The sequence below is a fragment of the Benincasa hispida genome, chromosome 5 (genome assembly GCF_027475165.1).
Source record: "Benincasa hispida cultivar pf3 chromosome 5, pf3_genome.v1.1, whole genome shotgun sequence".
Classification (NCBI taxonomy): domain Eukaryota; kingdom Viridiplantae; phylum Streptophyta; class Magnoliopsida; order Cucurbitales; family Cucurbitaceae; genus Benincasa; species Benincasa hispida.
In genome coordinates this window covers 31,656,728-31,684,026 of record NC_143482.1, presented here as the reverse complement: position 1 = coordinate 31,684,026, position 27,299 = coordinate 31,656,728, and the positions used below count along the sequence as shown (strand labels likewise).

Below are 27,299 nucleotides of genomic sequence, written 5' to 3'. Positions count from 1 at the left end.
GAGAAATCCATAGTACCGTCCCCTCATGCATAAAGAGAAAGACCTTCATTACTTTAAACATAAGTGAGGGCTCGCTCAAAGTAAAGAGGTGCAACGTTGTCTTCACCAATCCTCAGAATAGAAATTTAGAGCAGGAGGAAGGCGAAACTTCGTGCCACCATATCACCATCACCGAAGAATCTGAAGAAGGAATGACCAAGGAGGAAGTGGAGGACGCTCCACAAGGTTTGTAGGACGGTGGTTGATCCATGGTGGATGGACTCAAAGAGGTGAATCTCGGCACAACAGAGGAGCCGCACCTGAATTTCATCAGTATATCCCTCTCAAAAGAGGAAGGGAGTGAATACGTGAGTTTGCTCGCCGAATATAGGGATGTTTTCGCTTGGTCATACAAAGAGATGTCGGGACTGGATTCGAAGGTAGTGGTCCACCATCTCACAATCAAACAAGGGTGCCGACCCGTTAAGCAAGCTCAGCGACACTTTTGGCTGGAACTTATCCCCCAAATTGAGGCTGAAGTCAATAAGCTGATTGAAGCAGGGTTCATCTGCGAAGTCCAATATCCAACGTGGATAGCCAACATTGTCCCAGTTAGAAAAAAGAATGGGCAACTTCGTGTCTACGTGGACTTTCGTGATCTAAACAACGCATGCCCGAAAGACGATTTTCCATTACCCATCATAGAAATCATGGTCGATGTGACAACAAGACATGAGGCCTTGTCCTTTATGGACAGATCGTCTAGGTATAACCAGATACGAATGGCTCTCACGGATGAGGAAATGACGACATTTCGAACCCCAAAAGGTATATATTGCTATAAGGTAATGCCCTTCGGATTGAAGAACGTCGGTGCCACTTATCAACGCGCCATGCAGAAGGTGTTTGACGATATATATTGCTATGTGGATGACCTTGTAGTCAAGACCAAACGATGACAAGACCATTTGAAAGATCTGAGAACTGTGTTCAATCACCTACACAAGTACCAGTTAAAGATGAACTCTCTCAAATGCGCATTTGGCGTGACCTTAGGGAAGTTTCTAGGCTTCGTTTTAAGACATCAAGGGATAGAGATAGATAAATCCAAGATTGATGCCATCTAGAAGATGCCAAGGCCAAGGAATCTACACGAGTTAAGAAGTCTACAAGGACGTCTGGCCTACATCTGGAGGTTTATTTCCAACCTGGTGGGGCGATGTCAACCTTTTCAAAGACTGGTGAGAAAAGGAGAAAAATTCGAATGGGATGAGGCTTGTCAAAACGCCTTTGATAACATAAAGAGATACTTGCTCAGTCCTCTTGTCTTAGGAGCCCCAGTAATGGGAAAGCCATTGATATTGTACATCGCAATGCAGAAAAGGTCGCTGGGGGCATTGTTGGCACAAGAAGGAGAGGAGGGAAAAGATCATGCTCTCTATTACCTAAGTAGGACCTTAAACAGGGTTGAGATAAACTATTCTCCAATTGTGAAAATGTGCCTTGCACTCTTCTCCACTATAGATAAGTTGAGACACTACATGTAAGCCTTCACAGTCCATTTAATTACGAAAGCCGACCCCATCAAGTACGTTCTTTCTAGGTCAATCATCTCGGGGAATTGGCCAAGTGGGCAATCATGCTTTAGCAATACAACATTGTTTACATGTCGGCGATTAAAGGGCAAGCATTGGCCGACTTCTTGGCAGATCACCCGGTTCCATCAGATTAGAAGTTAAGTGAAGATTTGCCTAACGATGAAGTTCTCTTCATAGAAATCACGAGGCCTTGGGTCATGTTCTTCGATGAGGTGGCCCGAGGAAGCGGTGCGGGGGCAGGCATCATCCTCATTTTTCCAGAAAAGCACATGCTGCCTTATAGCTTCGTGCTTGCTCAATTATGCTCGAACAACGTCACCGAATACCAAGCCTTGATAATCGGCCTCCAAATGGCTTTGGAGATTAGGGTATCTTACATAGAGATTTTTGGTGACTTAAAGTTGATAAGCTCTTACGTTAGTATGATGTAAAGCATGACAAATTGAAGCCTTACTTCATTTATGCTCGATAGTTGATGGGAAAATTCGAAAGCGTGACACTAAAGCATGTCTCGAGGATGGAAAATAAGAAGGCGGATGCTTTGGCAAACTTGGCTACGGCCTTGACGATTCTGGATGATGTATCTCTTAGTATATCGCTTTGTTGAAGGTGGGTTGTGCCTCCAGTCGAGACCACATGTGAAGAAATGAATGCGATATTAGTCTACTTAACTGACGAGGAAGATTGGCGGCAGCCTATTGTAGATTATCTTTAAGCATGGAAGGCTTCCAGACGACCATCACCATAAAACAGAGATTCGAAGGAAGGCTGCACATTTCATTTACTACAAAGTGGTTTTGTACCGCCAATCCCATGTAGTACTCTTTCTGCGATGCCTTGGAAAAAATGAGTCGAAGAAGACTTTGGAAGAAGTGTATTCAAGCGTATGCAACGCACATCAATCCAGACCAAAGCTACAGTTCTAGTTGAAAAGGATGGGTTACTACTGGCCAGAGATGATCTAGGATTCGATGGAATATGCAAAGAAGTGCGAAGCGTGTTAATATCATGCGAATTTCATTCATCAGTTGCCCGAGCCTCTACACCCGACTATAGCCTCATGGCCTTTTAAATCATGGGGGCTTGATCTGGTTGGCCCTATAACACCTAAGTCATCAGCAGGACATTCTTATATCCTCACAGTCACTAATTACTTTTCAAGATGGGCTGAGGCTATCACTTTAAGAGAGGCTAAGAAAGAGAATGTGGTGGACTTTATCTGCAATCCCATCATCTATCGGTACGGTATCCCCCAACGAATCATGACAAATAATGGGAGACAATTCTCCAATAGCTTTATGGACAAATTATGTGAGAAATTCAAATTCAAGCAGTACAAGTCATCTATGTATAATGCCACCGTGAATGGGTTGGCAGAGGCATTCAACAAGACGTTGTGCAACATGCTGAAAAAAATTGTCTCCAAGTCGAAAAGAGATTGGCAAGAAAAGATTGGTGAAGCGTTGTGGGCTTATCACACCACTCATCGTACCCCTACAGGAGTCACTCCATACTCTCCTGTTTACAGGGTAGAGGTTGTCCTTCCCTTGGAGAAAGAAATTCCATCGCTAAGAATGGCGATACAAGAAGGGTTGACTGCAGAAGACAATGCTAAGCTGCGTCTCCAAGAATTGGAAGCACTGGACAAGAAACGATTAGAAGGTCAACAAGCGCTGGAGTGTTACCAGAAGCGAATGTCTAAATATTTTGATAAGCACGTAAAGCCTCGGTCTTTTCAAGTTGGGGATCTAATGGTCGCTATAAGAAGACCTATTATCATGATAAGACATATGGGAAGTAAGTTCACGCCCAAATAGGATGGGCCCTACGTCGTCAAAGAAATCTATACAAATGGAGCATATAAGATTGTTGATCAAGACAGACTAAGAATTGGCCCAATCAACGACAAGTTTCTCAATGAAGTTTTACACTTAACAAATGTAATTAAAAAAAAGAAAAAAAATTGAACTACATTATGACTTGATCTCTGTCATTGTAAAGGGTACGTAAGCAGCTTAAAGCAATTTAAGTTCAATCATGTGAAAAAAATCCAAGCGCATAAAGAAAATGGGAGCTTATAAGAAACTCCAAGCACTGAAATATCTTCCATATAAGAAAGTTTCAACATTACAATACGATAAATAAATCTAGCAATCAAAGAGAGCCTAGAGATTACAAAATTCTTGGAGCCCCCAACAATCAACACATGAGTAGCTAAGTAAGGTGCACAAAGTTGGATCATGGTACCCAATTGTAGTCTTTCAGTTCCTGTTGCATAGCCTCTAACATTTGGTGCAACATCTTCAAGGCTTTGACATCCTTATAAAAAATAGCAGGAGTAGTCTCTATGTTGTTTATGCCCTAACTCGTGTTGGAGGCATAAAGCTTGTGTTGATTCAGAAGATTCTCATTCTCCAAGAGTTGCTTCGATATTTTGACTCATTCAACTTTGATGGTTGCTAGCTTCACTAATAACTCTTCCTCTTCTTGCGAAGCCCGAGAATCACGCTCCAGTAGGGTTTTTCTTTTAGCAAGGGCACTACTTTCGTCATATAATATCTTCTCCAAGTGAAACTTGGCCTTTTCTAGACGTTGGTTCTTATTTTCCTGGGTCAATTGAGAAGAAAATGATGATTGGAACTAACTGTACCTCTCCACGTGTCAATAATAGTCATCCACGAGCTTTTTAAGTGGGGAAGATTGGCTCTTCAGATGTTAGAAATTGCCGCAAATATCTGGTGAGTTTCCTTTTCTAGACAAAGGACCTTCTCGAAGGGGGTACGTATGATTTTTTTCTGTATAGTTTCCCCTATAGCCAAGACAGCATAGCGCCGAACGTCAGAAACTACATTGGCAGCGCAAAATACAGACACCCCAGAAACAACCGCGGAAGTTGATTTGTCCATATGTTTGGGGAGTTCCTGGGCCACAAGAGGATGATCCGGAGTCGCCCTTGTGCCAACCAAGGCCCCTGAGTCGTTCGTACATGTAGAAGTGGGCTTGTGTCCATTTGGGCTCGCCAGGGTTTTTGAAGCTTCCCCCAGTTACAGGACTCTCTCCGCTGAAGGAATGTTGGGGAAAACAGCTTCCCTAACTCGAGAAGCCAAAGCGTCGACACACCCTATGCCTGTTTCCTTTTCGATGGGGTGAATGTGTTCAGGAGTAACAAGCTTTTCAAGCAGCATCTCTAAAGTTCCGATACCCTCAACGACTGTATCGATAGCGAAGAGGCTCATGAAGGACTTTTCACTTTGTGGTCTTGCCAGCTTTTAGAGTGAGGCGTTCAAAGGCGACTAAAAAAAAACCACATAACATGGGTTAATAATAATAATAATAATAATTTAGAAAAGGAAAAATTGTACCAGTAAGTTAGGAGCATCAGGGACTCCAAGATCGTTTTGATCCCCTGCTAAAAAATCATGGTTTGATGCCTTTGGCTTCTTGGAGGGCCTCTTCTAATGATGATCATTAGTGCTGCTATGACTCTCCTCTTCCATTGAGTGTGGAACATTCTTTCGTGGGGCTGAGGTCGTCTCCTCAACCAAACGAAGTTGTTTGCCTCCCTCGATGGTCCCTTTGCTTTTGGGCAGTTTGGGTTGTGCCGGAGGAGGAATGACGTTGGATACCAAACAATGCTTGTTCTCCTCAAAGTAGCTTCCATGTTTCTCCCGCCACCAGGCCTTGAAACGTGGGGTGGTATGATTATGCGGGTTTAGTGTGTAGGCAGGCAAGAATGCTTGAGAGGAGGTTCTGTTCCTCATACAAATCCTCCAGTGATACATTACATCCCGGGGGGTGGCGATAGGGAGCATTCCCCTTATGTCGTTAGGAAGGTCTTGGTAAAAGCCAAATTGTTTGTCGAGCCGGTAAGGGCTATATAATTCAATAATTGAGGTGCACCCACATTGGAAGGATATGTAGCAAGATCGCATACTCGCAAAATGTGAAGACCCCCTAAAGGAGAGGTCTCATTATCAATCACTTGCTCGTGTTTATTCTTGCCCTGAATATTCACATGCCACTAATGCTTGCCCCCTTGTGGATCAAATCTCTAGCTTCATATTCCCCAAAGTAGATCGCCCCATCTTCACCAGAAAAGTTGAACATCTTAGGACCCCGAACATCTATAGGAACAGGGTAGTGGGTGTTAAAAATAATTGGCAGCCCAACCATAGACATAGTGCATAGGGAAGCAGAAATCCGTGCGCTCGATCAGGTTTGAAGCTTCGATTATCACTCCTAAGCCATGCTATATGTTTGCTAGAACAAGAATGACAAGGCTAAAGATATTCCTGCCAGCCATTAAACTGGAAATTCTGAAGACACTAGGACGAAGATAGGCTCCTTTCTAGGGAAACACGAAAAAGCATAGCCAACAGGACAAAAAGGCTACTAGGTACGTCTTGTCCCATAAATTGTCTTCCACCCTGAGTTCTTGAAAAACCATGCTTTCTCTAGCTGACCATGCTCGAAATGTGATCTCTACACTACTCGAATTATGAGTAGATTGGGACAAGAGGTTCTCTTTTGCTTTTTGTTTGGAGGCCTGTCGTACTTTCGAATACCAAGGAACCAAAACGAAATCTGCGCGTTGATGGTCACTAGCTTTTGGCGGGGGTCAAACGGTCATTTTTGGAAGACTTTGTACGGTTCTTTCTTTGTGAACAAACTATCAAATAGTACGCACGAAAAAGATGTTCGCACGTCTTTGGCAAATATCTTCCTTTCTTTTGTGAGCCGGTTAATTCCTTGAAAATGGGGATAACTTCCTCGTAGAACTTTCCTTTAATAGGAAGACCTCTGAAGGACCATAAATCCGATAAATATATTGACAGTTCACTCGCCATGGTGTGAAAGGTGTTGGTGGATGGGCACCAAGCCTCGAAAAGAGCCCACACAACATTGCTATTGCGGTCATACGTGTACAAAGAGGCCATCACTGCATTAAACAAACGAGTGTCATAAAGGCATCATTCGTTTCGACCAACAACAAACTCTAGCCATTCCCAGTAATAATCAGTAAAGATAAACTCTCCCGGGACCTTTGTTACAACATTCCAATGAATTTCATTTCCAATCAAACGATGCCCAAGAGTTAACACTCTATCATAGTTAAGAGCCTCGTTGTGGATGGTAGACTTTAAAGTCCATGCTTTCTTATCCAAAGTCAAAGACACCTCCATCGATAGTTCAATAGCCATCACATCGTCATTCAAATCAAGCCAAATATCCGCAAAGGTTCCACCTAATGACTCCTCCACAGGAAGGCTAAGTCCATCCTCTATCAAATACTGAGACTGGAACTGACAGAACCCTCAAGTCGCGTACTAAGATCAAAGCCAATAAGGGACAAAGATTAGAGCTATTAGAGCATTAAGTTGAAAACTAACGAAATGCTCAAGTTAAAGACTGAGGTTGGAACCGACAGAATCCTTAGGCCGCATACTAAGATCGAAGCCAATAAGGGACGGAGATCAGAGCTGTTAGAGCACTGAGTTGGAAACCGACGGAATGATTAAATAAAAGATTGAGGCTGGGACCAACAGAACCCAGGCCGCGTACTAAGATCGAAGCCAATAAGGGGCGGAGATCAGAGTCGTTAGAGCACTAAGTTGGAAATCGATGGAATGCTTAAGTGAAAGACTGAGGCTGGGACCAATGGAACCCTCAGGCCACCTACTAAGATCGAAGCCAATAAAGGGCAGAGATCAGAGCCGTTAGAGCACTAAGTTGGAAACCGACGAAATGCTCAAGTCAAAGATGGAGGCTGGAATCGACGAAACCTCTCAAGTCGGGTACTAAAATCGAAGTCAATAAGGGGCGGAGATCATAGCTGTTAGAGCATTGAGTTGGAAATCGACGAAATGCTTAAGTGAAAGACTGAGCTGGGACTGACGGAACCCTCAGTCCACGTACTAAGATCGAAGCCAATAAAGGGCGGAGATCAGAGCTGTTAGAGCATTAAGTTGGAAACCGACAGAGCTGTTAGAGTACTAAGTTGGAAACCGACGGAATGCTCAAATTAAAAATTGAGGCTGGAACCGACGAAACCTCTCAAGCCGCGTACTAAGATCGAAGCCACATGGTGCCAAAGTCCTCAAGGACTTAGGGTAGAGTCTTTAGTTCATAACTGCAGAAAGGATGTTGAAATCAACCCCTTAGGCCACCTGACGTTTTGTTCATAACTACAATGAAAGATGTCGCTCCCTCGAATTGCAAGCTACAGATGTCTTTGGTTCCTGATAAACAAAATAGAGGCGAGTTAGCAAAAAGATAATTACCATTTGAAAATTTTTAAATAATAAGAAAAGAACGGAAAAAAAACTAAAAGAAAAGAATGAAAAAATTTCAAAAAAAGAAAAAAATTTCTGAAAAAAGACAAAAAAAAAAAGAAAAGAGAGAGAACGAAAAAAATTCTGTTAAAAAAAAAAAGAAAGAAAAAAACAAACAGAAAAAAAAGGAGCTTGAAATTTTTTAATTTAGTTTTGAAAAAAGTTTGGAAAGTTAGGTTTGATTAAAAAAGATTAGAAAAAAAAGAAGAGAAAAAGAAGAGAATAAACAAAATGAAAAAAAAAAAAAAAAAGAAGAAAAATAGAAATAAAAAGAAGAAAGTAAAAAAAGGAAGAAAGGGTATGAATGGGGAACGAAAAAAAAAAAGAGGAAAAAAAACAAAGAAAGGAAAAGAGAAAAAAATGAAGAAAAAAGGGAAAAAAGTTTTACAAATATATATATATATATATATATATATATATATATATATAAAGAGAGAGAAGTAACTGAAAATAAAAATAAAAATAAACAAAATAAACAAAATAAAAAAAGGGGAGGAAGCCCTAAGGCCGCCAGGCCCAAACGAAACCAGACCGTCGTGCATCGGCGAGCCCAGGCGAGCGACGGCAGACGACAACGGCAAGAAGCGAGCAACGAGCGCACGGTGTTTGCGGATGGTACGTCGATTGAGGGCTTCGCGGACGGCGGCTAGGCGGTTTGAAGGCTGGTGGCTCGCGGCTCGACTCCGACTATCATGTGTGGCTTGGTTCGTCTAAGCGTTATTTATAGGGTTGAATCTAGATTCAAATCCAAGGTTTGGTTAAATCTAGATTTTGTTTGGCTTAAAATTTTATTTCAAGTCCAAAATTTCATTTTTTATTATTTTTCTATTCCTCCTTTTCTAAAACTGTTGACCATGTACCAACCATTTTTTATTAATTAAGTTTATCTCCCATTCTAAATTCAAAATTTAAAGTTTTATCTCTAAATCAAATTGTATTGGGGATGAAACTTGAATTTTCGCTTTAAATTCAAATTAATTAAGTTTTATCTCCAGATCTAACTAAATTGGGGATGAAACTTGAATTCTCATTCTAAATCCGAAAATTTTCAAGTTTTATCTCCAAATCTAACTAAATTGGGGATGAAGTTTGAATTCTTATCCTAAGTTTAAAATTTTAAAGTTTTGCCTCCGAATCAAATTAAATTGGAGATGAAACTTGAATTTTCATTTTAAGTTCAAAATTTTTAAGTTTTATCCTTAGATCGAATTAAATCAAAGGTGGAACTTGAATTTCCATTTTAAATTTAGGATTTTAAATTGTGTGCACAAATCTCGAAAAGAGAGCATTTGTTGGAGGAGAAATTTTGGACCAATCACAGATCGCCACGTCATTTATAAATTAATGATAAAATGCCAAAATCATCGAATTTGGGACCAGTTAAGAGTTGACATGTATCCCAAATCGAAATTGAAGACAAATTTTGATGATATCATGTGTTTTCATCCCAAACATTGGACTGGATAAAATTAATTTTGCCCAATTTGGCGTTATGATTTGGGCGTTACTTAGTTACGCCCAGATATAGGCTTAATTTGGCCATAAAATGCCAAAATAGGCCTAAATTCAATTAATAGGGTCCAAAGATCAGACCCAAGTCCAATTAATAGGGCCCAAAGGCCAGCCCTAAGTCCAATTAACATAGCCTAAAAGTCAGGCCCAAGTCCAATTAATAGGGCCCAAAGATCAGATTCAAGTCCAATTAATTTGGCCCAAGGACAAGACCCAAGCGCATGAAGTCCATCAGAGAGCCTTATAAATAGAGGAGTTCTTCTTATTCTAAGGGGTCAACAATCCTACCTAGAGAGAAACAAAGACTACAAAGACTCTGAAGCTGCAAGACAGAAGAGCTGCAAGATAGAAGATCTTATCAGTGATAGACCATTCCCTTCGTAAAAGTCTATCAATAATAGAAGTCTTTCATTTATAGACTTAGCTATATTTACAATTTTTTAAAAATGATGTTACACTTAATTATTATCCTTAAAAATGCTACCAATTACCATCACTCATTTTTAACTCCTTACTCTTATTTGTGATAGTATTTAACTTTTAATTTCATTATAATTACTCATTAACTCTCTTCTACTTGAGTTTGAAATTAAAAATTTGTCTATGTTTGATTTTTTAAATAAATTTAAGGAAAATTTACACTTTTAGTCCTTGATTAAAGAATATATTTATTTGGTTCCTAAATTTTCAAAACATATATTTTTAGTCCTTGATTTTTTTAAGATGGGTACATAGTTTTCAAAATGTATCTTTTAGTCCCTATGTTTTAAAATTAAGTTTAAAAGGTCAATTAAAAAATATATATTTTTTAAATTACCCCTTCTCTCTAAAATTATTTTTTAAACTTATTTTTGTATTTCAAAGTTTCATATTATTATATAAATAATTTTCAAAAAATAGTTCATGACCTCTTAAATACATCTTTATAAATTTGTAGATTAAAAAGTTATATTTTGAAAATTCATGAACCAAATGGACCTTAAAATTTTTAGATAAAAATGTATGTTTTGAAAATTTAAGGACCAAAACATACTCTTCCAAACTCGAAAACTAAAAAAGTTAGTTTTTTTTTTCTAAATTTAATTATAATAAAATTCATATTAAGACAATATTTTTTAACACAATTTTAATCCAAAAAATAATTGCATTCTTATATATATATATATGTTGACACTGTTTTAATGTTTTTTTAATATTATATATTTTATAATTCAATATCAGTACTTATATACCAATTAAAATTACAAAATTTTCTGACTCTAAATTTATCAAGAAGATTCAACATTATAGATAAAAATAGTGACACTATTTTGAAATTAAAACTATAGTCAAATTACAAACTATGGTATTGAAGATTGCAAATAATAGGAATATAATTAACAATACAAAGTCTTAAATAGCCCCTACTGTAGAGACTATTTATGAAAGTTTTATCAAACAAAACTAAATTCTAATTATAAATCATAAAAACTACATTCTAACTTTCTCTAAATCATAAGAATCAGATTTGCAAGTTAACCAAAATTCTATTTACCTCTTTCTTTCTTTCTTATTTTTTTTTTTTTTTCTGAAGCGTGAAAAGCAAAATTTAATAATAATAAGACTAAATTACTAAATTCTAACTTTCTTTAAACTATAAGGGTCACAATTACAATTCATCCTAATCATAATATGCATGATTTATATTAAAAACAACTAGAATCTAATTACAACTTGAAACCATTTGAATTAAATAGCATCATAGAAAAATGCCTTCTAACATTAATAAATATTGATGTTGGCCAAAGTGAAACTGACTCAATAATAATTAACATTCACTTGAAGTTTGAGAGTCGACCATCCATCTCTACGATGATTATACTAAAAAGAATAATAAAACAAGATAACAAATATTTAGTCAATTGCATAACATTTTTTTTAAGACGGTTCAATTGCATAACTTAACTAGCAACATCTTCAACTAAGAGTTCAAAGATTCGAGTTTTGCACCTCATATGTTATTGAACTCTTAAAATAACTAAAATAATAATATTCAACCAACTTGAACATAACTTCAACAACTGAAATTTGTGGTTTAAATCTTCCTACCTCATAGCATAGGTTGTTGAACTAAAAACCAAGTATAATTAAAAATCAAATATAGATCATCTGTTTTACCAACTGAACAATTTCATGAGCATTACTAGAAAAGTGATACAAAAGGTTTTTTCTTTTTTTTTTTTTTTTTTTTTTTTTTTTTTTTTTTTTTTTTTTTTGTAAAATAACAAAATTATGGAAGTTAACGAATGAACTAGGAAGTTCAAATGCCAAAACACTAAAACCTTCCATATGTAACCATTCATTTTCAACCTTACGAAAACATTGATGCCAACTTAAATATAAATTAACTAGTTGAAGCATAAACCCTCTGACTAAGAGGACAAAGACTCGAATCTCCCACTTCCATATGCTATTGAGCTCATCCAAAAAAACAAAAAACAAAAAATTGATCCATTTCAACAGTCATACGCATGTGATTCAGTTAAATAGATAAATGCTGCTAGATCCTATAAAACAATGGGGGAAAACCTGAAAGAGATTGAATGAAGTATTATTGATTCAACCAAAAAGTATAACTTTAAGACAATGGGAGCTTTTTGTTGTTGTGCCTCAATGAATAATTTACTGAAACCCACTTTTCCCTACAGATAAAAGAAAAAGAGTAACAAAGGAAAGTACAAAAACCTGACTAAATCTGATCGTTATGTCGACTATGTTAGCATGACGAGCAAGTATTGACGACCTTGGTTGGAATTATTTAGTCTTAGGCACCTGAACTTCTTGATTAATTGAAATATGGGAGAGCTTTAATCTGATAGCCTCAAACTCAGCATTTTGCTTCTCTTCATTAGTCAGCCACGAAGTTAAACAACGATCAATGATGTCATTTTCGCTGCTTGGTGAGGAGCCACCCTTCAAAACCCGGGTCCTTCCAAATCTAGTAATCTTTGCTAGATTTGATTCTGAAGGCTCTTCAACGTACCTCTCAAGGATATCTCGAATGGCACTGCACCAAATTGGTCGAGCAGCCTTGAGAAAATCGTGCATAGCAAGAACAGGAAGGTTTACACTTCCAACTTCAGATTCACTATGTCCACCTCTTCCATGAAAATCCGATCCTCCAAGTTTCAAAAGCCCATAATTGTCGGCTAGGTCACAGTATGCTGTCAATCAACAAACATATGAAATCGATGTCAATAGTCTAAGCTGAGATATTTGAAAATTGATCCATATAGCTAAAAGCCATCCGGTATATGTGCTGGGAAAAATCGTGTACTAAAAGGAAAGTTATTAAGAAGTTCTTATGTTCAAAATATGAGAATATACTCTAAGGGCCTTGAATTTTCAGCAAAGTTATTGAGAGAAAGAGAGTGATTATCTATAAGCTCCACATTTATTGCTTGGCAGGGACTCAAATTTACTCGAATACTGGACAAACAAGAGTATGCCAGCCAAAAAGCTAAAAAATGGGCACAAAAGTTTAGGGGATGTTTCTTGATTTTGAATTATATTCTTAAAATGATGCTTATTGATTATCCTTTTTCTTTATTTCTAATCTACTACTATTATCCTTCAAAAAATTTTAACTTTTTTTTAAAAAAAAAAAAAAAAATATTTTGAAGTTCAATTAAGATTTTTAAATTTTTCATAAAAGTGAAAGAAATAAACACAAATAAGTAGTAGATATTGTTAGCTTAATTTTTAAAAATTAAAAACTAAAAAGAAAATTGCTATCAAACAGTCCATATAAACTTTGGTTGCTAGACCTAAATGACAAACATGATTTGATAGATTGAGTTCACATCACCAGTGGCTAGATATCATGCTTACAACATAATGAAAATGCATATCAAATTTCAATTGACAATCAATGAGGAAACGGGTGAAGATCTGAGAGAAGGATCAATTGTGTACCTGCCAATTTTCCATCACTCCTGTAAACCTCCAGCCCCTGAAGACCAGCATCTTTCAATCTTCTAATTATAGCAACGGGATTCTTCAAGGCCCATGGATGAGCTAGAACAGCCACACCACCTGTATCATGTATCAATTGTATTGCTTCCGCTGCACAAGGCTCTGATCCCCTGGAAAATGAACCCTATCCTCATTGTTACAGTCTAAAAACCAGGCAAGATTGTGTAACCTCCACATCCCAAGGAGTTACATATGAATTAGAAAGAACAGCAAATACATACAAGCACCAAAATCAACTAGATACGTAGCTTAAACGTCCACGTGACAATTATTTTAAAAAAAATTTGATCTAGCACATTCAATTACTACAGATCTTGCTTAAAATTATGGACAAGATTCGATTTTAACTATCTGTTTCACTTTTGTGAATACAAGAATTCAAATGATAGCCTTCACAAGATACAATGCCATAGATTGTCAAGTAGCAGGGATTAGCCTATCCTGAAGCTTATGGTAAACAAATGGAGCAGGATATATTACACCCTTATTTAACCATTATGTTCATATCATAAATATTGTTAAAAAAAATGCATCAGAAAATAAAATACAGCAAGTTCAGATTCTTACATTGAGTAAGCCGGTCCACCATCAAAAAGGTATCGAGAAAATGCTTGTTTTAAATTTTCCACATAGCCTGCTTCAACCATGGCACGGGCCACATGAAGTCTCCCAGGAGCAACTCCTTTACCAGTAATCTTAGCCACATGATCCCATTTAAGAGGCAGCTTTAGCTCATTCAGTTTTGACACCATATTCTTTGCACGCAAAAAACGCCCCTCCCTTATATTTTCTAAAAATTTTTCCAGCTTCTCAATCTTTGCTGGTCCACAGCTGCTGTAATATGCAAGGATGTGTACTGGTTCTTCTGATTCTGAGTCTCCACTGCAAATCAGTTACCAGATGTCAGAAGGTGAAAAATTTGGAAACAAAGAAATGTTTCTTGAAACCAATGGTATAGCAGTATTTTTTTTTTTTTTTTCAACAGCTGAACATGATATTCACAAACATTCTCTCTGACAGTAAACAGTAAAATTTACCATTTTTCATTGATGTTTGTAAGGAGATGGACTTGATGGCAGAAAACGGAAATTAAGTGGAAACTTAATGGCGTGTAAAATATGCAAAACATTAAATAGTATAAAAAGATGCAAAATCCATTATTTTAACACGTAAAATAAAATAAATAAATAACCCTCAACTCACCCGTTAGAAAATATTGTACTGATTTCAACACCTGGAATTATTTTGATACCAAATCTACGAGCTGCCTCTATTGCCTCAGGGATGCCAGACATTGTGTCATGATCTGTCAAAGCAAGAACTTTCACCTGTTGTCGGTACACATTTCTAATTAACTAAAGCTACAACAATGAGGATAGGGTTGCAAAATATAAGGCAAATAAGGTAATGCTTTGGACCAAAGAAGAAAATTTAAATTTTACCAATGACATTGAATATCACAATTTTTATGAGATAAATATAATTACATTACATTCTTCACATTTTAATGAACTACACCATCAGGCAAACATAACTGTTGCCAAGAGATATATATCTATAAAATAGCAAGCAAACCACTTCCTTCAAGACCAAAAAACAGTCTACTACATTGAATATAACATAAAACAGTAACATCATGTCATGTGTATATTCAATTTTTCATAAGCAAATCCAATATACAAGACTAAATCAATAACTTGAAGGTGGTCTTTTCAGTTCGTTTAGTATCTTTTTGCATCCTCCAACTCCCATATTTGAATATAAATGAAAGACTAAATCAATACCAAAAACACAGAATAAAACAATATAACAACAGAAGAGCAGATAGGAACAAAAACTAAATCGAATATAGCTACTTTGATAAGAATCCAAAAACGAGTTCAACAGAGCAGAAGAACTGTAAACACAGAGAGTAAGAACTATATATTAATCAAAAAACAGGGGAAAGGAAGAAAACTGACCCCATTTCCATGAGCTCTCTCAACGAGCTTGGAAGGGGTGAGAAACCCATCACTGAATTTGGAATGTGAATGCAATTCAAAGACCACCTTCTCCCCACCTTTGCCAAGACTCTTCTGAACTCCAAAATCATCCACAACGGAAGCAGCAGCAGAGGAGGCGAGAGAATTAGATTGATCCAAATAAACCCATTCCGTGACATACTTAAAGGCAGCAGCCTGTTCGGAAGTCATCTTCTTCTTGGAGCCACCCCGTTTCTTCTTCTTGGTCTTGGATTTCTTGGAACTGGGGGCAGACTGAGGAAAGTGGGCGTCACCCACCATGGTAAGGGAGGTGAAGAACTGAGAGAAGGGGTAGATTTAGGTCAATGGAATGGGGAAGGGGAAGGGGAAGGGGAAAGGAATCAGAATTGAGGGAAAGTGATAACAAACAAAAGGAGGAGAAGAGTGAGACAGACGGCCTTTTGGGGAAAGGATATCTTCCAAAGCGCAGGTGTCCTCTTTTCTCCCCCTTTTCTGGATTTCCCTCTCTCTGTTCGCTGTTCTCTAAATACTCCTTTTTCTCAATCAATCACACAAAGCTAAACTAACTTCTTTCTTCATACCTAAATTATAGAATTTGGATTAATATCCATCATACTTTTACTTGTCTTTTCATTTTAATTTGGTAATATATCAATTTTGTGGGAGGTTGTCACATTTAAAAAATTAAGAGACTTTACAATGTTCGTAGGATATGTGAGGATGTCTCATTCAAAAGATTAATGGATTTGACAATGTTCATAAGATACACAATGGAATCCAAAAAAAAATCAAATAGTTTTTGTCCTACTTTTTAAAATTTAAGAATTTTGTACTTTTGTATACATATCATAGGCCAATATTACCAACATATCTTTAATCCTTTTTGTTTTCTTCCTCTTCCCAAATTTCTTCTTTATTCACTTTGTTTTTCTAGTTGTTGTTGCATAGTGGTGATCGACTATTTGTTCACCGAAGAGATGGTAGAGTTGCTGAAAAGGGGTATGAGAGGTTGTCAGAACTTCAAATGTGTGGACTTTTGCTAGAATGTGGGTTTATTGGGTTGATCGATTTTCCTATCAACAAGATCTGTGATTTTTCGGTGGGAAGTGGTGTAAAGCAAGGGATGTGAATTTGGGGCGTCAGATCCACGGGTGGGAAAGGGGCTAGAGAGAGGAAAGATAGAGGAAACAAGAGCGAGAGAAAGATCCTAATCTCCGTGCAAAATAGCTCATTTTGGTAATTTCACCTTGATATGACGCAAGTAAAATGTCAAAAAAAAAAAAAAATCTCAACCGTAAAAGGTATGACATATTTTATTTTAGGACCAAATTTTGGGTCATTGTAGGATTAACTCTATATGAATTACTCCTCTTATTGTTAATTGGTTTCACTATGAAATATCATGTTATCTAATATTTTGTAGGATTGTTAAAAATATTTTTAGTATTTCAAATTTTAACTCAACTTGTTAAGATATATGCTCTTGACTTATGGAAGCTTGACATGTCACTCTCTTTATTAAAAAAAAAATTATTTCGAAGTTTATATATATGATATAATTAATATAAATTAATTATATGTGATATAATTAATATAATGTATTTAATACATTATAATATAAAGTTTATTTGAGAGGAAATAATTATTTGAATATTATTTTAATATAAAATTACATGAATGTGATTCATATAAATACTATAGATTAAATTTAATATGAATCAAATTCATATTAAATACTATAGGTTAAGTGAGAGAATAATAACCTATAGGTTATATTATATATGATATAATATAAATTATAGGTTATATGTTATATTTTAATATATATATATATATATATATATATATATATATATTAAATTCATTTTTGAATTTAATATTAAATAATGAGGAGATAGTTATTTTAACTCCCTCAACCCATTTCTCTCGTTTAAAAATGTGTTAGAGGTAGAGAGATTTGATTCTTCCTTTTCTTCTTCACAGAAGTTTCTCTCTTTACATTTTTTTTTTTAGTTTTACACAGAAAGAACTCTTTGCAAAACTCTCCTCTCAAGAAACCAAAAATCCCCCTGTTCCAAATTAAAGCGAAGCCTACCCTTCTCGCCGATGGTGGTGTCCTATTGCATAGTACATGGTCTTCAAGGAAGAGTATCGTTCGTTGTGTTCGTGCAGTGCATAGGGAAGGAACCATGAAGATTTTGATTCTTCAAGGTTAAGTAAACCACGCTTCTTTTGTTTATCTCTTTGTACTATATAAAAGCATGCTGTTGGATTGAATGTTTATCACACATAAGTTTCCATCTTCTCTGATTTATTGTTGTTCTTTAAAATTGAATTAAGAGACAAGTTGCATATCACGCTTCCGCACGGTTTTCAAAACCTTCAATAGTTTCAATTATAAATCATATTTATAATTAATTATATATAATATTGTATCAATATACATTATATTTTATTTAATCATATTAATATAACTAAAACCTTAAATTTCCTTAAATAATTTGAACAATTCAAATTATTCCAAAAACTGTTATTCCTTGTTTTTATCCTTAGTGAACGTCAGAGGGACCTTATGAACCTACTGATTAAAAGCTCCAATGATACTAGATTAATCAATTAAACTCTTTAATTAGATTAACAAATACTCATTAACTTCTGATCACTCCATTAAAGACCGACAACTGCATTGATCGCGCTGTAGATATATTTCTATGTCTATGGATATACCCAATCTACAGTAAGTCGATCCTTCATGAATTGCTCATAACTACAACTGGATCAAATTACCGTTTTACCTATGTAGTTACATCTAACTCCTTAAGTACCATTGATCCCTCTAATAAATAAATAGTTTATTGTCCAACTATAAACAACCTCTCTTGGACCAATAAGAGGGTGAAGCCTCATTGTTCAAGACCCGAAATTAGCTATTAAGGGAGTAATTCATCTACTTTCTCTAAAGACGAGAAGAAGTGAATTTCATCTTATGTCGCTATGTTCCCAGCTCATTACTCGAAAATCCCCAAAATGATAATTTTATTGAGTCGGCAAAATTGGCCACTCTCACCCATATAGTTCAAAGGATTTTTCTCCTAGGCAGGAGTTTACAACTAGCTCAAGATTAAGGTCAAGTCACCTATGGTCATCCTAGTGAAATGTTAGTTTCTTCAAGTAGCAACGTTATAAAGAGAAACCCATCATTTTGCGGTCCAATCTCATATAAACACTTTATACATGATACCTCCATTCACATATCTCCATATGAACGATATGGATCAAACCGTTTTTAACCCTTACAACTCTTGAAACACTTACAAAGTGGGTCGTATCCGTAGTGTCACCAGAATAAGGCACCCAACCTTATCCATATACTGCAGACCTTTTAGGTCATTACTTGAATATGATCAACATGTATGGCTACCACATACTGTTCAAGCTACATTAAATAACTTCGGTCTTAGTTTATTGGATTGAGTTAATACTATCTAAATGTCGAATAAAATACTTTTTATTTTATTAAATAAATAAATTGTATCAACAAACTACGAGATCCACAAGATTTAGGACACTAAATCCAACAATCTCTCACTTGTCCTAAAGCGAGTGTGGTGTACAGTACAAGAAACAATATAAAATAAGGTACATAATACAATAAACTAGGACATACTCCATATCTATAATACTCCCACTTGCCCTAGAAAAGATGATGCATATCCAGAGACCTGGATATCTATAATACTCCCACTTGTCCTAGAAAAGATGATGCATATCCAGAGACCTGAACTCTCTAGGTGACCCTCAAATACTTTTACCGTGAGTGACTTCATAAATGGATGAACAACATTGTGTTCTGAAGCAATCTTCATGACAATCACATCTCTCTGTTGTACAATCTCCCAAATGAGATGATACTTACATTCGATGTGCTTTTCTCATATGTGGCTTTGATGATCCTTGAAGTTTGCCAAAGCACCACTATTATCACAATAAAGAGTGACATTGACATGTTTGGAACAACTTCCAAGTCTGTCATAAACTTCCTGAGCCAGATAGCTTTTTTAATGACTTCACAAATAGCTACATACTTTACCTCCATGGTAGAGTCAGCAATACAACCTTGCTTGATGCTATGCCATACTATGACTCCTCTGTTAAGAGTGAATACTGATCTTGATGTGGATTTTCCAGAATCCTTATTAGTCTTAAAATCATAGTCAGTATATCCTATAAGGATCAAATCCTTAGTACCATATACGAGTATATAGTTTCTCATTCTCCTAAGATAATTGAGAACAGTCTTAACCGTAGTCTAGTGATCAAATCCTAGATTGGATTGATATCTACCAACAATTCCTATTACATACCAAATGTTTGACCTTGTACATGACATGACATACATCATGTTAGGGATGATGCCCTAAACACTTGTGTCCTGTAGTTTGTAAACACAGTTTTGAACAAACGCTTGTGATGTATAATATATAATATTTTCTTCACTTATTGTCTATGAACATTGGATGTTTTATTTGTTTTACCACAAACCAATAAACTAAGATCCCTGGTTGTCATTTGTAACTTAAGCATGTATGTGGAGACATACAAGTGGATCATGTCTTAAGTGATGACCAAAATGGTCTGTAGTATATGGATAGAAGGGAAACCTTATCCTGGTAATGTTTTGGATGCGGTCCGCTTTATAGAATAGTTACAAGTGTTGTAACTTGCTACAGATGGTTTGATCATGATCATTCATGTGGGGACATGTGAGCGAGGGCGTCCTATATAAAAAAGTTTATATAAGATTGAACCACTAAGTATTATAGTCTCGTTATATAACGTCGTTCATGATAGAGACTTCACTTCACTAGAATGACCATAGGCAACATGACCTCAATCCTGAGTGAGTTGGGAACTCCTGGCTTTGAGGGCGGTTCTTTGATTTGCATGGGTGCAAGTGGCCAGATCGCCGACTCAAACCTACCACTTTGGGGGTTTGTCTATTTTGGGAGCTGGGAACTCAGCTACACAAGATGGAATTCACTCCTTCTCCGAAGTAGGTATAAGTAGATAGATTGCTCCCTTAAGGGTGATCTCGAGGCTTGAACAATGTGGTACCACACACCTTCTCATGGTTCGAGAGGTGTCCACACATAGTAGAACTATGTTGTATTATTCATTAGAGGGATCAGTGGTACTTAAGGAGTTAGATGTAACTACAGGGGCAAAACGATAAATTGGCCCAGTTGTACTTACGAGCATCTGTGAAGGGTTATCGTACTGTTGATTGGTTATATCTGATGGACATAGAAATATATCTGTGGTGAGAAGAGTGCAGCTGTCGGTCTTTAGTAGAATGCTTGACAGTTAACGGATGGTGGATCTCGTGGCTAAAGAGTTTAGTCAGCTATTCACGTACCGTTGAAGCTTCGTGCCATAGGTCCAAAACGTCCCCTTGGTAACTCAATGGATTCAAGTTGAGAATCAGTTTTTGGGTCAGTTTGAAGTGTTCAAATTGACAAGAGGGAGTTCGATTATATATGATATGATTGAACTGGTCAATTATATATGATATGGTTGACTTTATGTATGAGATACATTTTTTGGAGGAAAATGATATAAATATGATTATATCTAGTAGAGGAGAAAAGACTATGGTTCATATGTTGCATTTGATGTGATAACTATAGATTAATGAATATAATATGATTATATTTATTATTTTTTAATTGGACAATTATAAGATAATTGTGCCGGCATTTTCTCCATAACCGTGTGATAGTGGGAGGTTTCATTTAGTTTTCATAAATGAAGAATAAAATGAAAATCTTTTTCATTTTGCAAGAGATCGGCCATTCGCTCACGTATTGTGTATATAGCCTATCGTATAGCAAACCGAGAGACTACACGGTAGCTCAATATTTCTACACGATCGTATACACGCGCGCAGCTTACTAAATGCGCATAGGATTTGTTAAATGATCGTCTAGCTTTTTCCTAAACGGTCGCGTGCCCGAGCGTTTACTAAACGATCGTCTATACGATCGCAACCTATTTACTAAACAATCGTGTACCACTTCCCAAATGATCAAGCATCGTCTATACGATAAACATCAACGTTCTCCCACTTGCTTGGTCATGGGATACGATCTTCTCTTCCTCCTTCCCTCTGCCAAATCCAATAGAGCCCACACCTCCTGGATTCTCACACTGAGAATACTGAGGGTCATAAAAGAGACCACCTCTTGTTTCTTTGTATAGCCATTAGTACATGAGTCAAGCACTCTCAAATCTTAAGATGTCATAAACTAATTTTACAACCTCTCCATAATTCAAAAGGTGTTTCGGAAACACCTTTCGATGGAACCTAGTTCAAGAGATAAGCTGCAATCTCTACTGCATAACCCTAGACTGAGAGGTAAAGAAGCATAACTCATCATTGACTAAACCATGTCTAACCGTGTTTTATTTCTTCTCTCTAATACACTATTTCGTTGAGTTGTACCAAGTGCTAAGAGTTGAGATGTGATTCCAAGTTCTATCAAATAGTCCTAGAATCTTGCATCCATACACTCTCCATCTCGATTCGATCAAAGTGTTTTTATATTTTTACCCAATAAATTCTCAACTTTAGCCTTGTATTCCTTGAACTTTTCAAATGTATCATGTTGGGTTGTATGTCCTAAAATTCGCTATTTGTAATGTTAAACATATTCTATTATGACGTTTATTCAATAAAACTATTATTGAATATGTGAATTGCACTTGTAAAGTCTAAATCCAATAAACTAAAGATCCATGGCTATTATATGAATACATGAACTTTATGTGAGGACATAAGAGCGGATCAAGTTCAGTAAATAGCCAAAATGCTCTATAGTGGTTGGGTACCTTATTATGGTAACACTATTAGATGCGGTCCACTCTGTATTTGTTACAAATTATTGTAAAATGCTACAAACGAAGTGATCCTGATTCGTTCATGTATTGATATGAGGAGTGGGGGCGTCCAATACAATGAGTTTTCATAAGATCGAATCGATAAATAAGTCATTCTTACTTTATAACACTGTTTACTATTTAAGACTGACTATTTCAAAGCGATGACCTAAGTAACTTAACATTAATCCTGAGCACTATGAACTCTTGTTTATTCGAGATTATCCTTAGATTTTTATGGGTGGGGGTTGGCTCAATAGCGCCGATTTACTAAGCCTCCCATTTCAGGGGTAAGTGTAGATAGATAGCTGGGGACATAGGGTGCAAGACGAAATTCACTCCTATCTGCTTTTAGGGACAATAGAGAGGTTGTTCCCTTAAGTGCTGACTTTGGGTCTTAAACAAGGGGCCACACCCTCTCATTGGTCTGAGAGGGACTCAGTTTAGTGATTGGATCACAAACCAATTGTTCATTAGAGGATCAGTGGGACTTAAGGAGCAGGATGTAATCTCAGGGGTAAAACAGCTTTTGACCCAGCTGTTATTACAAACAACCTATAAAGGGTTAACTTACTAATCATGGTTATATTGAGTGGACATAATATATCTACAGTGAGGGGAGTGCAACTACTGGGCTTTAGTGGAGTGACCCGGTAGTTAATAAATGGTAGTTAATTAGATTAAAGGGTTTAACTGGTTAATTGCGAATCGTTGGAGCCCAAGATCTGTAGGTTAATGAAGTCCCCCTATTAGCTCTTATTGGACTAAACCTTAGAACAGTGTGACGAACGAATTTAAAGTGTTCAAATTTTATTTTTGGAGCAAAGCGTTAAATATATATGATATATTTAACCTAATGTTTAATTTTGAATTAAACATAAAGAGAGAGAAAATATGAGATATTTAAATAAAATTTAAATATCAAGATTATGAATAGGAATTCATATTAATTGGGCTTACTGTTGGATTTAATACTAAATTAAATTAATTAAATTGTTTAATTAATTATTTAATATTATTTAATTTTAAAATTGATTATTATAATTAATTTTGAAATTAAATGGATTTGATCCAAATTGGATTAAAAGTCAAAATTGTTGACTAAGTAAAAAATGCAATGAAAGTCAAATTGTTGACTTTTGACTTTGAAAGTCAAAAAGTCAAATTTATTGACTTTGGATTTTGAGAGTCTAACTTTGACCATTGACCAAGTTAGTGGAAAGATCTAACATTTGTAAGCAGGAAATGTCAATCTTTTGCATTGCTAAGTGTTGTCTTCATTTGAAGACACTTGCCCCACTAAATCCCACTTTGAGTTAGTGGATTTTTTAGTGTCAAATTCTTATCAAACTTAAAGTTGCATGTTTTGCATGTAAGGGTCTTTAAAAGGAAGAGTTTCTTGATTCTTAAACTTCTTGGCCAAGTGAAAAATTATGAGATTATGTGATAATCTCATAAATATTTTCTCTCAAATACTTAGCTTTTTCCTCTCCAAATTAGTCATTCACCGGATCCCAACATCCCACTCTAAGGCCAGAGAATAGTCGGGAAGACTCTCATGGTGGTCTATGAACTATTCATAAGGAGATTGGAGCTAATTTGGAGAAGCTTTGGGACTACAAAGATTATATTTCTTCTTCCCTTTTTACTTGTTTTAATTGCAGGCTTATTCTTTGAAATTAACCTAATTAGAGTACTTTAGATCCGTATTTCTTTTGTTATGCATATATTCACTCCATCATATCAGACTTACGTTGCATTAGGTAAACATATCTAAATCTAGAATAATCATCTATAAAAGTGATGAAATATTTATACCCACCTCTTGTCTTAATATTAATTGAACCACAAAGATCTGAATGTATAAGTTTCAAGGGCTCTTTGGCTATATAATTTTTTCCAGACAATGTCATTTTGTCATTTTTCCTTATAGACAAGATCCATATACAGGTAAATAATTTTCTTCTAACTCTTTTAGAAGTCCATTCTTGACCAACCTCTCAAACTTATTGAGATTTATGTGACCTAGTTTTAGATGCCAAAGATAGACATTTTCTTTTGGAGAAACTTTTAGTTTTTTATTTTGTGTAGTTGTAGTGTTAAACATTTGAACATTATGGAGTATTTTAGATACTAACAGCCTTGACCCTTAAGTTATTTTCGTTTATTTATTGCTGAAAAAATATCAATACCATTAAATGCTTTATCACGAAAAAATGATATATTATAAGACTGTCCCAATAAACTTGATACTTACATTAAATTCCTTTTGAAATTAAGAACAAGATATACATTGTCTAATAATATAAATTTAGAATTAAAAAATAACTTTAAGTTCCCAATTATAATTGTTGGGACAACTTGCCCTGTTCCAACCCACAGAGTCATGTCTCCAGCCTCTAGTGCTGCCAGGAACTAGTTTCCTGTAAAGAAGCACAAACATGGTTAATGGCCTCTGAATCAAGTATCCAGGCAGTATCGTCATTTTCCACTAAACAAGTTTTTTTAAAAAAAGTAAATCAGATTTACCTTATTTTGCTTTCTTCTTCTTAGCCAAATATTTTGGGTAGTTTCTTTTCCAGCGCCCTTCCTGGTTGCAATGAAAACAAGTCCCATTTGCAAAATTGACCTTTTTGCCCTTCTGGGCAACAACAGTAGGGGTAGCTTTAATTCCCTTACCACTTTTCTTCTTCTTCCATTTATTTGTGCTTGAGAAAGAAGGTGTGGACTTAGTCCCAGAGGTAGAACCTCTATGGAAATTGTTCGAGGAACTGGCAACATTTGCCTCCCCGTGCTATCCTTTGACTTTCATCAAGGACTCATAAGTTTACAACTCATTGAGAAGGGTAGTAAGGTTATACTCTATTTTGTTCATTACGACGTTGCTTCAGAAATGTAGGAAACTCTTCTAAAAAGTCTCTAGAAATAAGATTGCCTGGTTGGACTCGTCTATGATAGCCTCGTTCATTTCTGCCATGTTGAAGTGAACCATCATGTTAAAGATATGTTCCCTAACAGATGATCCCTTATTCATCTTGGCATTTAAGATGAGTTTGAGAGGGTCATGCTTGAGATATGTAATGGTTGTCCAAACATCTCACGCAATGACTCCATGATCTCGTGTAGCAGGATCAAGGCTTCATCAGTTAAACTTGTCAAAATGTAGACAGAGGCCTTATCGTTGGCCTTAGTCCATTTGTCATAGGCATCACAAACACTTCATGATGCAGTGGGTCTAGAGACTGAAGGAAACTCCTCTGTTAGGAAAAATTTTAGGTCGTCGATGACGAAGACAGTGTTTATCGTATTTTTCCAACTTGTGTAATTTTTGCCTATTAAATTGTCAGAACCAAACGACAAAATAACAACGCTAGTCATGATTATCAATTATCGAAAGAATATAAATTGTTTATAATAGATATTTGGGCAAAAACTCAGTTAATCCAATCAAATTTTGCAAAAAATTAATGAAAACTAATATCATTTAATTTGCAATGTTACATCAGTGATTTAGAATAAATATTACCTCGAGGTGTACAGTTATTCCTTCACTGAATTGAGACATTCTCAATTAAATATTGCACCAAAATAAATCTTATTCCTATAACATTTAATTACCATTAATTTGATCAAGAAATCATTAATTTTCTTAATGTTTTCCTATAAATGTAGCCCTTCATTTTCAACCCTATAGCCTCGCCCCGATAAGTCTACCTCAGGGAAGAAAATTATTGGTGCAATTGACTATAGCGATTTTATCCATTTTTGGAGTTCGCTCTGTCCTTTTTCATGTAAACATCTTCCCAAGCGGGACACTCCCAGGGTGCCACGAGATCGAGCGTAGAAAAACATTACAGACTAACGAAGAAGACCGTAGGATGTGCTAACACATGTCATTTCTCTCACTTACTATAAACACTGTCTCCATTCACCTTGATATTGACCCATGCAAATATCTTCTTAAAGGAAGATAGGCCCAGGGCATCACGAGGTTGAGCATGGATCTCTCGATGTGAACTTTTAGGGAGAATGTGAGTGGAAAAATTGTTGGCTTTTTGGTCCTTAATCTCAAATTAATTAATTTTAATTAATTAACTAATCAATGTTTTGATGATAACAAACTCAATTTTTAATTACTGAAAATCTTAGTGTTTTAATATGTCCATAGCGTAGAGCTCGGAACAACGATTCCAACACCTCTTGAATCCCTCAAATCGGACCTAAAACGAAGACGATATGACCGAAACAAATCTATAGAGAAAATACCGTGGTGGATGACGTGGCATAACCAGACCATTTGCATGTAGACATGTGACAACATATTGGTTGAATGGTGGATCATTAAGAGATTAACATATGATGGACTTTTTATTTTTGGATTGATTTAAAATTAAAAAAATTGAAATTAAAAGGAAATTTAAAAGGAAAATAAATTTAATATTATTTTATGTTTGTGTCTAACGACTAGTTTTTTACACATGGTATGTTTTTTATTTTTGGATTGACTTTAAAACGAATGAATTTAAAAAGAAAATGAATTAAAAGGAAAATTAATTTAATATTATTTTATGTTTGTGTCTAACGGCTAGTTTTTGACACATGATATGTTTTTTTATTTTTTGGATTAATTTTAAAAAGAAAATGAATTTCAAAAGAAAAGAAATTTAATATTATATTTTGTTTGTATCTAACGACTAGTTTAGTTTAAAACCTCTACCATTGATTTTTCTTTTCCAAAATCCAATGGTCCAAATTAATTGTGGTTTCTAAAAATTTTTCCATCTCTATATAAACCATCTTCCTCTCTAAATTTTAAACCAACAAATTTTACATTTCATAATCCTCCAAAACTCAAAAGTTCCATTGTTGCTCTCTCTAAGTTCCCAATTTTTTTTCTTTCATCTTATTCTTGAGAGAGTGTTATTGTATTGTGAGGATAAACTTGT

At 35.8% G+C, this 27,299-nt stretch overlaps 2 protein-coding genes across 2 annotated transcripts; one reads left to right on the top strand and one right to left on the bottom strand.

Moving 5' to 3' along the window:
* The first annotated feature begins 248 nt into the window (after positions 1-248).
* Positions 249-3,394, top strand: LOC150036039 (uncharacterized). The gene is made up of 4 exons (XM_090313553.1): positions 249-807; positions 1,755-1,945; positions 2,050-2,157; positions 2,606-3,394. Exons 1-4 carry the CDS (start codon positions 249-251, stop codon positions 3,392-3,394), a joined length of 1,647 nt encoding a protein of 548 aa, XP_090169679.1.
* Positions 3,395-11,996: 8,602 nt separating this feature from the next.
* LOC120077040 (uncharacterized) lies at positions 11,997-15,972 on the bottom strand. Its single transcript, XM_039030878.2, has 5 exons — positions 15,397-15,972; positions 14,639-14,763; positions 14,003-14,317; positions 13,376-13,545; positions 11,997-12,624 (listed from the first exon to the last, which is right to left on the bottom strand). The coding sequence occupies exons 1-5, from the start codon at positions 15,715-15,717 to the stop codon at positions 12,215-12,217; spliced, it is 1,341 nt and encodes a 446-aa protein (XP_038886806.1). The 5' UTR covers positions 15,718-15,972; the 3' UTR covers positions 11,997-12,214.
* Between the last annotated feature and the right edge of the window lie 11,327 nt (positions 15,973-27,299).